We start from the raw sequence: 15,278 nt of genomic DNA on the forward strand, positions 1-15,278 counted from the left end.
GTTCAGTAGGTCTGTCCGTCTTCTGTTGCACACATTCTTGTTTATTGTCTGAATACTACAGCAGAAGGAAAACGGGGTTGAGCATGCGCGAGATGACACAACGATTCGTGACCCGTGAGTGACCTGCTTTTACACACGAGAGTAGGTGACCTGACCTGACCTGACCTGACCTGGCCGATATCGGCATACTGTCAGTGAGAGTCGTGCACTTTACCGCTGTCATACAGGCTCTACCTGCGAGTGACCCCAGGACACCCATCTACTCTTGAGCTGCTTTTTTAAAATTTTTATTTATTTATTTTGTTAATGAGGTCTCGAACTGTCCCAGAAAAAAAAAAAACCTTTTTTTTTGTGGATGGTATAGGACTATGTGGGAAGGAAATTGTGGGTGAGGTGATACCCGTATTCTGTACCCCGTTAGTGATTCTCGTGGTGCCTTCACGCATGCTCTTGGTCAGTCAAACTGCATTTGCACACTTTCATCACATGCTACACCCTCCTCCTCCTCCTCCAGCTTGCTTGACCCTAACCCTCACCCCCCCCCACCCTAAAGAACATGTAAAAAGCTGTGCATGTGCCTGTCTGCCCCCAGGACCCGCCACACAGCCCCTAATTGTGGGCTGTAACCGCTGGTGTGGAGAAGTAGGGTATCCAGCACGAACATCGAGGTCCTCGAGCGTGTCGCTGTGACACGAAGAACAAGAACAGAGGGGATTATGGACGATTTTCCTCCCTTCCCCTATCTCTCTCTCTCTGTTTTTTTTTTAAAAAAATTGCCGATTCATCTGGTGTTGCACCTTATAGCCATAATCTGAAGTGGAGGGCTGTGGTGGAGTGGGAACACGTTGTTGTGCAGGTGATGGGCGGACGTGTGACGTCACGCCAGTCCTCCGCCGGCCCCTCGGTCGTCAAGATTAGAGGGTTGCTCGCACGCGGTTCGCTTCTCACCCGTCCCACTTCTTACTCCACAATGTTCGTCCTTTCATTAAATTCTTTTATGCTTACAATACCAGTTGCACTGTGCTTTCCTCCCACCCACCCACACAGGCAGTAGTAATAAAACTTTATTTTAGGTTTTAAAAGTTTCTAAATTTGTATTTTGGGTATGAGTTAATACTTTAAGTGATGCTCACGATTGTCAGATATAAAAACTATACAAAAGTGTGAGGACAGAGAAATCCTTCTTTTTCTTTACACAGGACAAACATGCCATTCTTTTTGATAAGTCTATAAATAAACTTTAAAAAGATAAAAAAAATGGTCTCCTATGATTTTGGCAAACCATTTAAAAACAGGGAATAAAGCACAAAAGAAACCCGAGCTATTTTTGTATATTAATCTGTACATTTGTTTTTCAGACGTGCACAGGAAATGTAGCGAATAATTTATTTATCTATAAATATCTATATTGATACACACGAGGATCAGAATAATTTGCGCAGCGGTTATGTTTGAGGTATTTCAATCTGTCTGCGCAGAAACAGGAAATTGTTTGTTTGAGATTAAGATGGGAAGGAGATTGTCACACACAAACACACAAACACACACAGGGGTGGTGGGGAGGGTAGCTGAACTTTTACCGACCCCTTGTTTAAAACAAAGCTCGGGGTTTAAACAATTCTGCCATTCATAGCTGATAAGCAGCAGATTTTTGCAGATAACCTTGTTGCACTTGACTGAGAGTGCAGCCCCACGTGACCATGGCTGTCGTGGTGAGCAAGTGCCACTCCCCGGGTAGCCGCAGCACCTCAACATCAAACGCTTGTTTGTTGTCAGGATTTGTCTGCCCACCTGTATCTACCCGCCGGCCAGGAGTGGTGGTGTTGAGCCACTTGAGGCCACTCGGTGTCCGTCTGCTCCCCAATGCGATTACCTGTCAGCCGGCAATAACGAATGAATCATTTTGACTGCAGGACCGTCGACTGGTGCTTAGAGAGGAATTTATAATGTGCCTAAGTTTTATGAGAGTACCCGACCACATGGGCTGCAATTAAAACGGGTGTGCGCATGCGTGCGTTGGTGCGCTGGATGCTGTCGAAGTCGATGGCAGGACCTTGTGAGATTTCATTAGAAACATCTGTTATCGCACTTTTCCGAATGTTTTAATTGATGTTTTCTGTTGATGGATTCATGGAAACCTCCCAGCTTTTTAAATTTAAATTTTTAAGTTTTTTTTTTCTTTTCCATAATGTTTTGTGTACGGTTGTTATCGATATTTTCCGAGAATATTATACTCTGTGGCACGAAGTGTTAATGTTTAACAGTTTTCTTTGTTTGTCGGGGGCTCAGGGTAGTGGGCAAAGCTGGATTATCTTGTAAGTGTGAAGAGAAGCTGTCTCTCACTGTCAGAATGATACCCTGACTTCTGGTGGAAATCTTTCTCGGGTGTCTGTCGGCGTTCCCCAATCGTCTCGTCTCTTGCTGAGAAGTGGAAAGTCGATCGTAAATTAAGCCTCGATAGCATCCGCAGCTTTCATCCATTTTGTGATGACTGTTTTTCCCAGTCTGAAAGTTTTTTCATTGGCCTTCACACTTGAAGCCAGTCTGCCGTCGTACAGACCACGTGTTGTTGTTGAAGGTCAGGCCGTGGCTGCCGAGGGCGGAAGCAGACGATTACCACCAGATATGACGTCAGTGGCCGACATCTATTGGCGAGAGTATGATTACCGCTGGACCGTTACAAAAACGCGTGATAAACGGACTTGCAGGAGGGGAGGGTGGGGAGGGAAAGGACGACCTGAGTCACGTGAGCAACTGAAGGAGCGAAGTGCTAAAGGGTAGGAGGGGGAAACAACAGGTGGCACGGACCGTGTGAAAGGAAACCGAGGGTTGTACACCAGTACATTATACGATGCCCGTAGATGCTGTCCTTTCTCCCAGTGCCACATGCGCCTATTTTTAATAAACATAATATTTTTTAACAATAAATATAAGTAAAGAATTTTTAAAGTTGAAAATGGAAGTGCACGGACTGGCACACACACACACACAGAGATAAATAAATGCGTATATAAATACACACCCATATATGCATCTACAAACATTTACATTAATAATAATTATTATAAAAGGCATTTCCTCAGTGTTCCGTGCTACCAGGACTTTAAAGGACCGACCGTTTATCACACAAGGAGGCTCACAGATAACAAACATACAGGTGTACACACGCGCTGTCTTTGTTTCGCGTTGATTACCTGCAATCATTTCGTCTTGTCTTTCTCCGTGGTGTCCATATTTGGTAGGACAGGTAGCGAGCGTGAGAGTTTTCATTACATCGTGTATTGTGTGCACATACAACTGTTTGTGTTTTCTTTGATATAACAACAGACTCGACATTGTGTTATTTATGTACCAGCGAGGGTTGTTGCTCGTACTACCTTATAACTGCAGTTGCCATAACACCTCGCCAAAAACAACAAAAAAGCAAGAGAGAGAGAGAGGTGCAGACAAAAATATTATTGAAATCTTGGGAGTTTTTTTTTTTTTGCTTGTTTGTTTCTTTTTGCTTGTGGTTAGTGACATTATTTTGCTATGTCTGCTGCAATATTATTTTTCTGGGTCTGGTTAGCGGTCCCCCAGCCCCCCGTCTTTTCGTTTGAGCGGCACTCGATTGATTTGCGAGCTGCAGTCTCCGGTTTGTCTCCAAGCTATATCTGGCACTGGAGAGAGACAGAGATGTCTGACATTACAGCGAATGTCAATAAGCTCATAGACGACATTTACAACAAGACGTGTCGGCTCCCGCGGGGGATCCACCCGGGGTTGGTCTTCACGCCCGCAGTTGATATTTGATGCAAGAGGAAAGTGCTGAGGGAGAAGGGGAAAGAAAGAAAAAAAGAGAAGAGGACAGCAGCAGTTGTCTCCACATCAGCCACTTAACGAAGAGGTTGGACAATCGTATCGCTGGCCTCCTCGTAGACTTCTGCAATGTTTGAAGATGATGTATAATGATTATCCTGATGAGCCCTCTCTCCTTACGGAGGGACAGACAGACAGAAAAGCTCGCTGGAAGTACACACTTCCTATATGTTCATAAACTGATTCAAGGAACAATCAAAAAGGTTGTTAGGTGCAATCTGTTCTTCAAAGAAAGAAAGTGCAGAGGGCTTGCCTCGCGAGTTACTAGACCCTCCTCTAAAAACTGATTTCTCTTTACACTTCGTTGTCTTGCTTGTCTGTCCTGACTGCAAGTCTGTCTGTCTGTCTGCCAGTCTGATGTCTGTGACGACACGCGTCAGTGATGTAGGGAGTTGGGGTGGGAGAGGAGCACCGGGTAGCCGGGGAGCCCTCGCATTTCATTGGCTGCCGTGGGTTCTGGGAGCTCCTGCCTTTCTTCTGGTCTTGAAGTTGGTTTTAGAAAGGTGAGCCAGAGGGCTCGGCCTGTAGACAAAATATAAATAGTTGTGTCTACAAGTCAATGAGACACACTAAGGTAAGCATCTCTCTTGTGTGGCTCGGCCTTGTTCAGCTCGTGCAGTCGCTTCCATTCCGTCTTCATGCGCGCACATGATAACCTTATGACACGTTGGGCAATTTGGCGAGGGCTTTAAGAAAAAGTAGAAATAAAACAGGTTTGTAAATGGCTCAAAACTCTACCCTTTATTTTCACATGCAAAAACTCCATTGTTAACGGCTTTTTTTTTTTCTTTTTTAATGTTCGAAGAACGAATAGCATACTGCTGTGTACAAGATGATCTTTATTTCTGTGCCGAGCCGCATTTTTGTAGTCGGCAAGATCTGTCAGAGTTTTGGAGTGGAGTATAATCTGCATGCCTTCATATTCCCAGGCTTGATGTCTGTCTTACTCTGTTTCTCTACTCCTCCTGTCTCTCTCTCTCTCGTTCTCCGTCTCTCGCTCTCTCTCCGTCTCTCTGTCACACCCACCGTCTCTCTCTCTAATGTACACACACGGGAAAGTGAGAGAATATCCCAGGCCAGGTCAGAGTGTCCGGCAAAATGGAGTTTGTATGTCCTAGTGTTTTTCTTTTCTTAGCTTTTTTGATGGAGGTGTTTGGAGTTCACTGCTCTCACGAGGGCGGAAAAAAGAAACAAGGTTCGTCTTGTTCTGAGGTTTCTGCGCTGTACGGGCCTTTATATATATTTCTATTTATATATTTGTTTATATATTTCTTGCAGTGAACTCCGAATCAGGGGTTTGTCCGTTCTCTGCCCCATGTCTAGCCATATATCTAAATTGTATATTTGTATATAAGTACACCTCGGTAAACTCCAGTTTCCAGTGTCTTCGTTGTTTTCCCATCTGAACTTCTTCTGTCTTCCGCATGAACCTGTGCGGTTGGGAAATGGCTGTTACCTGTCAGTGGACATAGGTAGTTAGGGATCCTGCTTTGCACTCGCAGGGCTGATGAACTTTGCACTTGCAAGGCTGATGAACTTTACCGTGGGGCGCCGCGTTACCGGAGGTCACTCGTGAGCGGTGCCGGAGTCTCGCTGGTCATGGCTATATTTAGCACAGCGCTTTCCCTTTGTTGACTCTGACCTCCGACCTGCAGGTTGGGCAAAAACTACATGCGTGCACACTGACAATTTGTCTTGGCCTGGCGCGACAGATGTCTTCAGCCAGCTCAGTCTGTAATCGCTGATGATGGTTGTGTGTGTTGGTGTACAGGGCTGCCTGCCCCGGGGGGAGACATCCAAACACCGGCGCCGGCAATAACGGCCATACTTGTAGATAACAGATAATGACAGACAATAAATCAGTTTTACAGAAAAATAAAAAGCAATACAAAGGAATGCGTGATCTGAAAGGCTGAGACCCGAAAGACAGGTGAGCCCACGAGGGGAGACAGTTGGGGGTATGTTGTAGTGTAGCACTCAGAGGTGTGGTGGCGAGACGACGACCACAGCCGACAGACGATAACACCTGTGATAACACCAGGCCACCTGAGGCCACAAGACAGTGGGTACATGCTGTTACCTGACAACTCACCGGACGCACGCCCAGGTCACAGACGGTTGAGAGTTCAGAGGACACACCTGCGGTCCTTGTCTGGAAGGAAAGGTTTGATACGCCGGCGATCTGTCATCACCGATATCTTGTTGGCTGGTAACTCGCGGGTCAGTGACCCTCCTTCCTGCACCGTCCCTTCCTCCTAGTTCCCCCCCTCCCAGCACTGTAACACCTGCTGGCTGGACGTCTGGCTGGCTTGTCGCTAACACGGCCTTGACCTGGACACGTCACGGGTCCTCCCAGACACGTCAAGTGCCGCTTGCTGCCATTCTGTAAACTGGAGGATGCTCGTTGGGAGGGAGTGTGAATGTTGGGGGAGGGAGGAAGACTCCAGTCTGACTGTGAACAACATTCACATTCTTTTTGTCCTGTATCTTTTTTTTCCCCAATCCCACCGAAACTGAACTCTTGCTCATCTCAATTCTCAATGGTATCCTGATAACGGTCGGTCTGGGAGGACGCTTGTCGGACCATGTCACGCGCTCGTTTCTTACCTGTGGCATTTCCACTCAAGGTTACCCACCCTACCCCTACCCCAAACCTTCTTCAGGTGCGATTTCTACATCTCCCCTCAGGCAGGGTAATAATAGATGTCAGATGTGTAATTCGAAAACCTTTTTTTAGTTCCGTGACGTCAGCGGCAACGATTTCTGTCGTCTGTGTGTGTGTGTCGGTGTGTCAGTGCGCGCGCCTGTCTGTGTGTCTGTGTGTGAGATATCGTGAAACTTGTAGAAGACTGTGAGCAGCTAAGGGCAAACACCCTCCAGGCGAGGTCAGCCTGACCCGCCGAGCCTTTGTACTGTGCGGCAGGCGGCGCCGAGGAGGATGCCATCATGGCCCTGGCTCACACGCCGCCTGCTTCCTCCGTGGCGCGCGCATCCTCCCCACCCCACCACGTGCGTGGCATTCCGGCGGGGCACGCTCGCGCACCGGCTGACAGTTGTACCCGTCCACTGCCACATCGTCTGCAGATTGCAACGGTTCCCCACCAACCAGCAGCAAGATGCCTGACGGTGGTACCTGTCTACTACGCCCGCTGTCGGTGCAGAAGAATGTCGGTCTCGCTCGTGATGAAGCCAGGCCCTGCCGAGGGTCGCCGACAGTGGGTGTATGTTGAGGTCCTTACCATGTTGGTAGCTTAGTTCACCTCGACTGAGCCTGCCCCGACCGAGTGTGTTAAATGTTTCTTCTAAGTACACCAAATCCGTTCTGCGTAAGTTCGTTAGAAAAATGCAGGAAGAATCAGGACCGAGTTACCTGGTCAGGTTGGCCACAGTCAGTTCGTTCCTCGCTCGTTCTTCGTTTGCCTCATTTCTGTCTTTACAAGAGAATGAATGATTTTATGAACACTTTTTTTAGGGGGTGAGGTCTTGATATGAGTCGATTGTGTCTCTCAAAGCTTGGTGGGTTGGTTGGTTGTCTGCTGTGGCGGAGAAAGTGCAACTAGAGGCGAGGAGGGGAGAGAAAAGGGAAGCCCCCCAGGCGGCGAGCAGATGTCGCACACAGATATTGTCCCAGGAGTGAGATCCGACTCCAAGCCTCTGACTGCAGCGGTGATAAGAGTTGTAACGGCTACACTACCCAGCGCCCCCCACACACAGAGGGGTGGTACACACGGCAGTAATGGACTGGGTGGCGGGGTAATGGACTGTCGTACCTGCCTGTCATAAACACGGGTGTAAACATGGAGGTAGTGTGCAGAGCGGCGGTGAAATTACTCGTGAAGTGGGTAATACGACGCATGGGCAACGCCACCTGACCTCTGACCTGTGCAAAGGCTGTGCTCCGGATAGCGGACGTATCGTGCGCAGGCAGTGTCAGTAGATGAGCGCATACAGACCCACACGTCGGCTCCCACGTCACACGGAGGCAGTTACCTGGGGCCGCAGGTGGAAAGTTCCACCGGGGCAAAGTGGGGAAACCAGAGGCACGACGCTTGCTTACCTGTGATTTCGCCATGTCGCCCCGGATTAACGACTTGCATCATAACTGCTTCCTCTGTTTGAGTTGTGAGGTGTGGGGCGGAGTCACACAGGCGCGTGCGTGTGTGTGTGTGTGTCAGAGAGGTTATTTCTTGTTTCTAGAATGTTTGTATTGAGCAATGTACTGCAGTACTAACAGCACTGGTCACACTGACCTGTCTGTGTTGTAATCGTTATGGGACTGAAGATGGTCTGACAGGTGCATCCTTTAGTTTTTAAGGAACAAGTGAAACTGCATCCGATATAAGCTGGGGTCAAAGGGCACACTATACGAGTGTTTAATGTAAGCGCAAGGTCTCCTGGTCTGTAGGCTCCAAAAGCTTATTTGTCGAGTTTTTTCGTTCTGCTGGCCAACTGTTCTCAAATATCTGTCATTTGGAAACTTGAAAACTATATTTTAGAGCGATACCACCCTCCTTTCTTTCTTTTTTTTTTTTGGTCCGCAGTTGGGTCGGCAAAAGTCTTTGTCTCTTGATAGTCACACTCAGGTCGAAAAGTCACGTGACAGAACAAGATTTCGTAGCCGAACACGAAATGTCACTTGTACTTTATCTTATTTAATACAACACCTGCATAACTGTCACTTGTTTGCGTATGAACAGACACACAAATAAATGAGATTCAAAATGATCGCAGTCTTTATGAGATTCTAAACAGTTTTATTATGAAAGTGATTGGATGACACAGGTTGGGTGGAATCGTATGAGAAAGGACAAAATAGAGTTCTACTACACTATACAAAGTTTTCTGCAAGTCTTTAATTTCAAGTCGGACATTCAGGGCAGCACGTGACCAGAGACACAGCTCGTGCCCGGCCCGTGGTCTTGGTTGGCCGTGGGTGTGACATCGGGTACCCTACCCAAGTCTCTGTCAGTGATCCATGATGGGTGGCTCATCAGTGCTTGTACATCCCACCTCTCGTCCCTATTCTCTGCATGCGTGACGCCTGATGTGTGCTGATGACGTAGTTGTGTAGTGGTGTGACGTTTCACCTGATGCCGGGTGACGGTGACGTTTTCACTTCCGCCTCTTTTGTTTTTTCTCTTTTTGCAGCTGAATGCAGCTACACGTACCGCAACAGCAGTCAGCACATCGAAGCCGAGTCCCGCCAGTACGAGCGCCAGGGCTACCAGCACTGCGAGTTCATCATTCAGACTTCCGGCCACCACTCGATAGAGCTCAACTTCACCCGCCTTGTGGGCTTCGGCGCCAGCGGCTCGCCAGGAGAAAAGGTTGAGGACGGCAATGAAGACCTCGAGAGTGAGGAGGAAAAAGAAAAGGAGAAACTGGGGGTTGGCACCGATTCGGGCCGCGAGTTTGCCGCCCCCGCCAATGACCACCGCCATCACCACGACGGCGGGGAGGGCAACAGCAACAGCAGCAGCGGCACAGCAGGGAAGCGGCGGGCGAGCGAAGACCTGGTGCTATCCACTTCCGGTCCCGCCGCCAGGCGGAGCTCCACGCGACCATCAACGTCCCAGCCACCACCGCCACCGGCGCTGTCGTCATCCACCGTGCTCGTGCAGGCCAAGGCCGTGACGGACGGAGTGAGGCCAACATCAGCAGCACACACTGCCCGCAACAGCGCGGAGGGTCAGCCGTTATCAACGTCGTTATCGTCGTCCTCGTCGCCGCCTCCGCCGCCGCTGCTGCCGCCATCGCGCCGCGAGGAGAGAAAACGTTGCTCGCCGTCGGTACCCAAGGTCGAAATAAGGGTGGTGTCCGCGGAGGGGCAGGAGTCCCTCAACCACGTGATTTGCCAGGAAAGCCATAACTACCCCACACCTGTTGTCTTTCATTTGCATTATGCATCGTCGGTCCGGATTGTCTATGTCTGGAGGCGAAGGCAGAGCAGCGGCTTTACTCTACACTTCGACTTCGACACAGGTATGACAGGGTACACTTCCACCCAACCTCTCTCTCGCTTTCCTTCTAACACTTCCTCCTCCTCTTTTTTTTTTTTTTTTGTTTTGTTTTGTTCTTGACGATATAAAGCTTATCTCACCTTCTTGGCGGGTAGCAGAGGTTGGCGGAGAGATGTCATAGTACCCGACACATTTTAATCAGGACCTACCTGTAAATATTTCTGTGACCAATGTCAAGGATAGACGATCACTCAACCATCCTGTCACACTTTTATTGTCTAACACACTGTCCTTTCATCCTCTCCACTCTTCACTCGCCTGTCTTCCTGCTCTCTGTCGTGTTTTGCTGTATGCAGCATCACCTGCACATGTCGCCCGCGGCGAGTTATACCATGGAGCTCGTGAACCAGCCCCAGGCATCCCATACACTCAGCGGATGTGGATCCCTTGTGCAGTCTCCCATTTATAACGGCTTCTTAATTTTTTATGTATTTACTTTGTGCGGGGGGAAGTGGGTAGTAACTTTGTCAGTCGATTGTTGTATTATTAACAAAGATTTTTGAACCGTGTTCTTCAGGCTTTGGGATTGTACCTTCCCATGTACTCCAGAAGCATTGTCCTCCTGCCTGATTAGCATTCTCCTCCTGCCTGATTAGCATTCTGTTGGATTATTTAGGAGGCTAAAAGGCGGCTGACCTCGGGGTCTGAAACCTCGGTTTCACTCGAATGGCTAGAGAGCTCAGCTTTCATGCTTGAGGACAGTGCATAGGACAGTGTGTGCACGAACTTGTGTTAACGTGCTGGAGACGATTTTTTCCCCAGTTAACTACTAGAACGAGGCTGGTGAGCTCAAAGCTTCCGGTTTTCACTTTTATAGCTTAGGCTCGCCGAGGCTAACAGGGGAGAACTTTGCAAGAGGCTGAGCGTTGGTCTCGGCAGACAGCAATCCACCTAAACACATCCACATATATATATACACACATTATGTCTTGTTTTACACGTTTGTCCTGTCTCTTATATCTTTCTCTCTTTTCCTTTTTTTTTCTCTGTCTCCCCACCGCCGTGGCGCAGCGGTTAGCGCCTGTCACTAATACACTGAAGGTTGGCTGTCGTGGGTTCAGCTCTCGTCTCCGGCACGCTGTTCTTTCTCTGCACGTGACATCTGTTTACAGCTTAGCAAGCGGGTGGATATCCGTTAGGCACGCTGCTCTGCTCAAAGCTGCTAAAGTAGACTTTGCATTGGGCAAACCGCACCCTGGGTATACAGAAGACTTCCAGTCTGTGCGCACACTCAGAAGTCTTCAGTCTACTTTGGCCAAGACGAGTTTGTAGAAGAGTCTGTTATCATCTTGTAGCTGGTGGTAGTACACCTCGCGCTTGCCGCGTGAGTTTTGTGTACAAAGTGAGGGAATTAGGGAATGTGCAGTTTATCTCTTGGAATACTTTGTCTTCTTAATGTCTGTTTTCTTGTCTTTTTTGCAACTTGTGGGGAATGTAGCCAGTGTCTGTGCGCACGTGCACGTCTGGGCTGGTGAAGGCCTGTACCACGTGACCGCAGTGTGTATCACATTTTGTAACCAAAGCTGTAGATCGCGGTTTTTATTTAAATGCACAAAGACTGAGGAATGTTGTTCCTGGGAACAGGGGCAGGGTGTGTGTAGTGGCTTCCATGTTTATACAGTATTATGGGAATGGACTACTTGTGTGGACAAGACAACCAAGCACTAAGATTGGCGGTAGGGGAGGGAACTGAGCATGGAAGATCCTGGGAAGGGGAGAGAACCGACAGTTTTTGGCCAAAGTGAAAAAGCGAACTACTGTTTATCTTTGTGACCCTTAAAGAGGTTGCTATGGGTACCGCGGTTGACAAGGTGCTGCCTCTCGTTTACGCTTCCTGGCTGTTGTGAGGATTTTTTTTTTCGATTAAGGTTTTTTGAGGATATTCATGTTAGTGCCACCGACTGTCATAACTGTCACAACTGCCAGTGACCAGCATACACAACACGACAAGCACAACGCCTGGCGCTGGTTGATGTGACAGCAGTCGCCGTGTGGTGACTACTGAGTGATGTCTGACAAGCCTCCACACCAGCGGCCAGAGAGACAGAGACAGGTCCTGTGAGACGATCGGTGCTGTTGCCTCCCTTGTGTCCGTGTACGGAGACATTTGCGTAGACCACGTGACCTGAAGGAGGGTGTCAGTGGCTCTTCCCTTAACTCCCCTGAATTTGTGTTTTTATTGTTATTACTTGAATATTGTTTCTCCCACATTCCTGTTATCCCAGCTTGTGCTTGTCTCCCCTTTGTCGTCATTCTCAGGTACCCTGCCGCCTGACCTAGTTACCCCGGGTGTATGCAATGAAGGGTGTGCTTTTGTCGATTGCCAGGCAGTGGAGCGTGACCTCACTAGTGGGGGTCAACCCCGTAACCAGACGGGTAGAACATTCTGCTTCGGGAATAGAAGATCCGCCGGTTCAAAGCTCGGGTTTGCGACTGAGAAATGTTCATTTGGCATTGAGTACCCAGAGCTTCAAGAGATAGACACGAGGGTTGTGTACTCACAATCAACACCGTACAGTTCCGGCCTCCTGTGACCCTTGACCTCCACTATGACTGTGTGTGTGTGTTTCTTTTTATCCACCCAGTTTTGCAAATGCTCTTTGAAGCTAGCGACAGTCATGGCTTATTTGCAGTGAACAAAACATTTCTCTCCCAGACTTTCAGGCTTTTGCATGCGCATGCACATCTCTTCTTGTCGGCTCTTTCAAGAGGAATCGTCACTTTTGTACCGTTTCCTCCATTGCCCACCCCCCGTGAGAGATCGATGCAGACCGTGACGAGCTTCGCATTGTTTGTCCCCTCGCTAACACGTGACAGGTTCAGTGGAGGTGAACACAGGACCGTTCTTCCAGGAAGTTTGACATGCCCGGCAAAGCCGCTAGCTTTGAGAGTGGGACAGACTGTGACGATCCACGACAACTGGCATCTGGTGGTCCGGGACACGTGACGGAAACACAAACAAGTCACAAACAGGTCACACACAGGTCACACACAGGTCACACACAGCCATGGCGGAAGCTGCTTACAATGGTCAGAGCAAATCTCATGCATTTATTAACCCCGAGCCGCGGACTTGCACGGACTGCTCGTACAGACCACTGTTTCGGGTCAGTGTCTGGACCTCGTTGCATGGAATCTGCTTGTGTGTTGGTCGGTGTGTCAAGCGAGCTGCAGGTCCTTCCCCTACCCACCCTGACTCATTTATCTCCCCTCTCTCTTCATCCATCACCCATCACCCCTCTTGTCGCCACCCTTTCTGTCTGTCACTCACGTGCTGTCAGCGGGTGCGGGTGGAGATTGAAGGATGGGAAGGCAGTACAAGGGTGGGTGGATGGCGGTGTTGGGTGGAGGAGGGTAATTCAGCTTCTAACCCCAGATGGTTGCAGGGCGGGGTGACATTGGCAATGCCTGTTTTTTTTTTTTTTCCAATTACATCGCCGAAGGAGGGTGATATGTGGTGTTTACTCTGTGGTTTTGACAAGAAAATGCGCTCTGTTGACTTGGCGGAGGGTCTGCTAATCCATTTGTTCACAGCTCCTGGGCTCCTGGCCGCCTCGTCCCAGCCTGTCCAGATTGAGCGTGTCAAAATTTATTTTCAAACTGCGAGACAGGCTTACGAGAGCAAGTTACCCGCCCCTCCGAGGAGGGAAATGTTTCAGATATACACGATTTTGCTTATCTCTTACACCACACTGCTTTCCAGTGTCAACACAGCTCAGGCGGCACGGAGCTTGGTCTGTACAAGGGAGGAGGTCACCCTGTTTCCAACCATTCTAATTTTTATGTTTGTTTCATTTATTCAGCTCCCTTCCCCGTCTCTCTCTCTCTCCTACATCGTCCGCCTTTATAACATCTGAACCCACGGGTACAATAGGTTGTAAGTGCCAATCAAGCCAATCTTAATCCCGAGCTAAGAATGTACAAACGAGACAGGGGAAAAAATGAACATTGAAATTTATTGCTAGCGATACACGATCAGTATATTTTTTAATATGTCGCCATTTTCAAATTCCGATGTAATCTTATGAAACGGCTGTTGTGGAGTTTTTACAGTTTAATTTTACATCCGTATTATAGAACTTTTTGAAGTCTTTGTATTTCTTTCCCTTTGAGTGCACGACATCAGATTTTCTAGTTAACATTTGTGGATGAGATCGGGGTGGCGATGGCTTAAAGGGCAGTTGAGCTGCCGACTGGGGGAGGCCCTGGGTGGTGGTGGAAACACTTCAGTCCTCCTTTGTTGAGCTGACAGCAGCCAGCCTCGTGTTGACCGACTAACAGACGGGGGATCCACAGGACCGCTTGGTGTCTGAGCTACTCACTGAGTCAGTCAGTAGATGGCGCTGTTTTGTTAGGGACCCACACCATTCTTGTGAGATACGACTTGTGTGCATCCACGGACGTGTGTAGGTGGACTGCAGTCTGTCAGCCGAGACCAACGATTGAGAAGTTCTCCGCTGTTAGTCTCGGTGAGCTTAAACAATGAATGCGACTAGACCGGAAGCTTTGTACACACCTGCCTCGCTTTAGTAGTTAACTGGAACAAATCGTCTGCCAGCAGTCCAGTAATACAAGTTGGTGGTGCGTTCATGTACATCCATTGTGGCAGTGTGTGGAGGACATTGTTTGGCTCGCCGTGACTCTTTGGCCTGAACACTTGTGTAGTGATTGTCGCCTGTCTAACCGTCCTATTTTAAAACTGTGTATTTCTGAAACATATTATCTACTTCCTACGCTGTAGGCGACACACAATACTCTATACACACACACACTTGGGTGTCGTGGAATATTTGTTGTGAGTGTTGGGACTTCACGAGAGTGTGTCGAGGTAGGACATTGTGGTGTCATCCTAGTGTGTCACGTGACGATATTCACACGTAGTGATATGATATTGAGGTCGTGACGTGTGCTACCTTAAAAGACTTTTGTCTACTTTGACAGTCATAGATGGCATTGGTTTGCGGGTCCTTGTCTTGTCTTTTCACAGGTCACCGCTCTGTTACTATCTCAAACAATTAATTGTACTCAAGTCTCATTGAAGGCGATTCCTTGGGAGTGAGTGATAGTTTGAGGGAAGCATTTCTTCCACGCATCATAACTTTTTTATGGTCTGTTGACGGAAATGTTTCTTTGGTAAAGTACTACTATCTTTGTTGTGTCTGAAACCTTTTTCCAGGCACTATAAATATCTTTGTTATGTCTGAGAAAGGTGTCTTCTATTCAAGTGTCTTTGTTGTGTCTGAAGAAAACTTTTTTTCCGTGCGGTATCGATATCTGTCATGGCATCCACACTCGTATTTCACCTTTATCTTTCTTCATCTCTCACCTTTGACATGTATGAGCTGGCTTCCAGCGCATTTTCATGTTTCATCTCGCTTTTCGCTTGCATACCCTGTTCCT

General features: G+C 48.4%; 1 protein-coding gene across 2 annotated transcripts in view; it reads left to right on the top strand.

Annotated features, from left to right (window-relative positions):
* LOC112576482 overlaps positions 1 to 15,278 on the top strand; it is a 48,400-nt gene that overhangs the window by 12,698 nt on the left and 20,424 nt on the right. For both annotated transcript variants that reach the window (XM_025258942.1, XM_025258944.1), the window contains exon 4: positions 9,007 to 9,840. In XM_025258942.1, the coding sequence (XP_025114727.1) occupies positions 9,007 to 9,840 (834 nt within the window). The remainder of the gene's footprint in view (positions 1 to 9,006; positions 9,841 to 15,278) is intronic.

This window comes from Pomacea canaliculata, linkage group LG12, assembly GCF_003073045.1.
Source record: "Pomacea canaliculata isolate SZHN2017 linkage group LG12, ASM307304v1, whole genome shotgun sequence".
Lineage (NCBI taxonomy): Eukaryota > Metazoa > Mollusca > Gastropoda > Architaenioglossa > Ampullariidae > Pomacea > Pomacea canaliculata.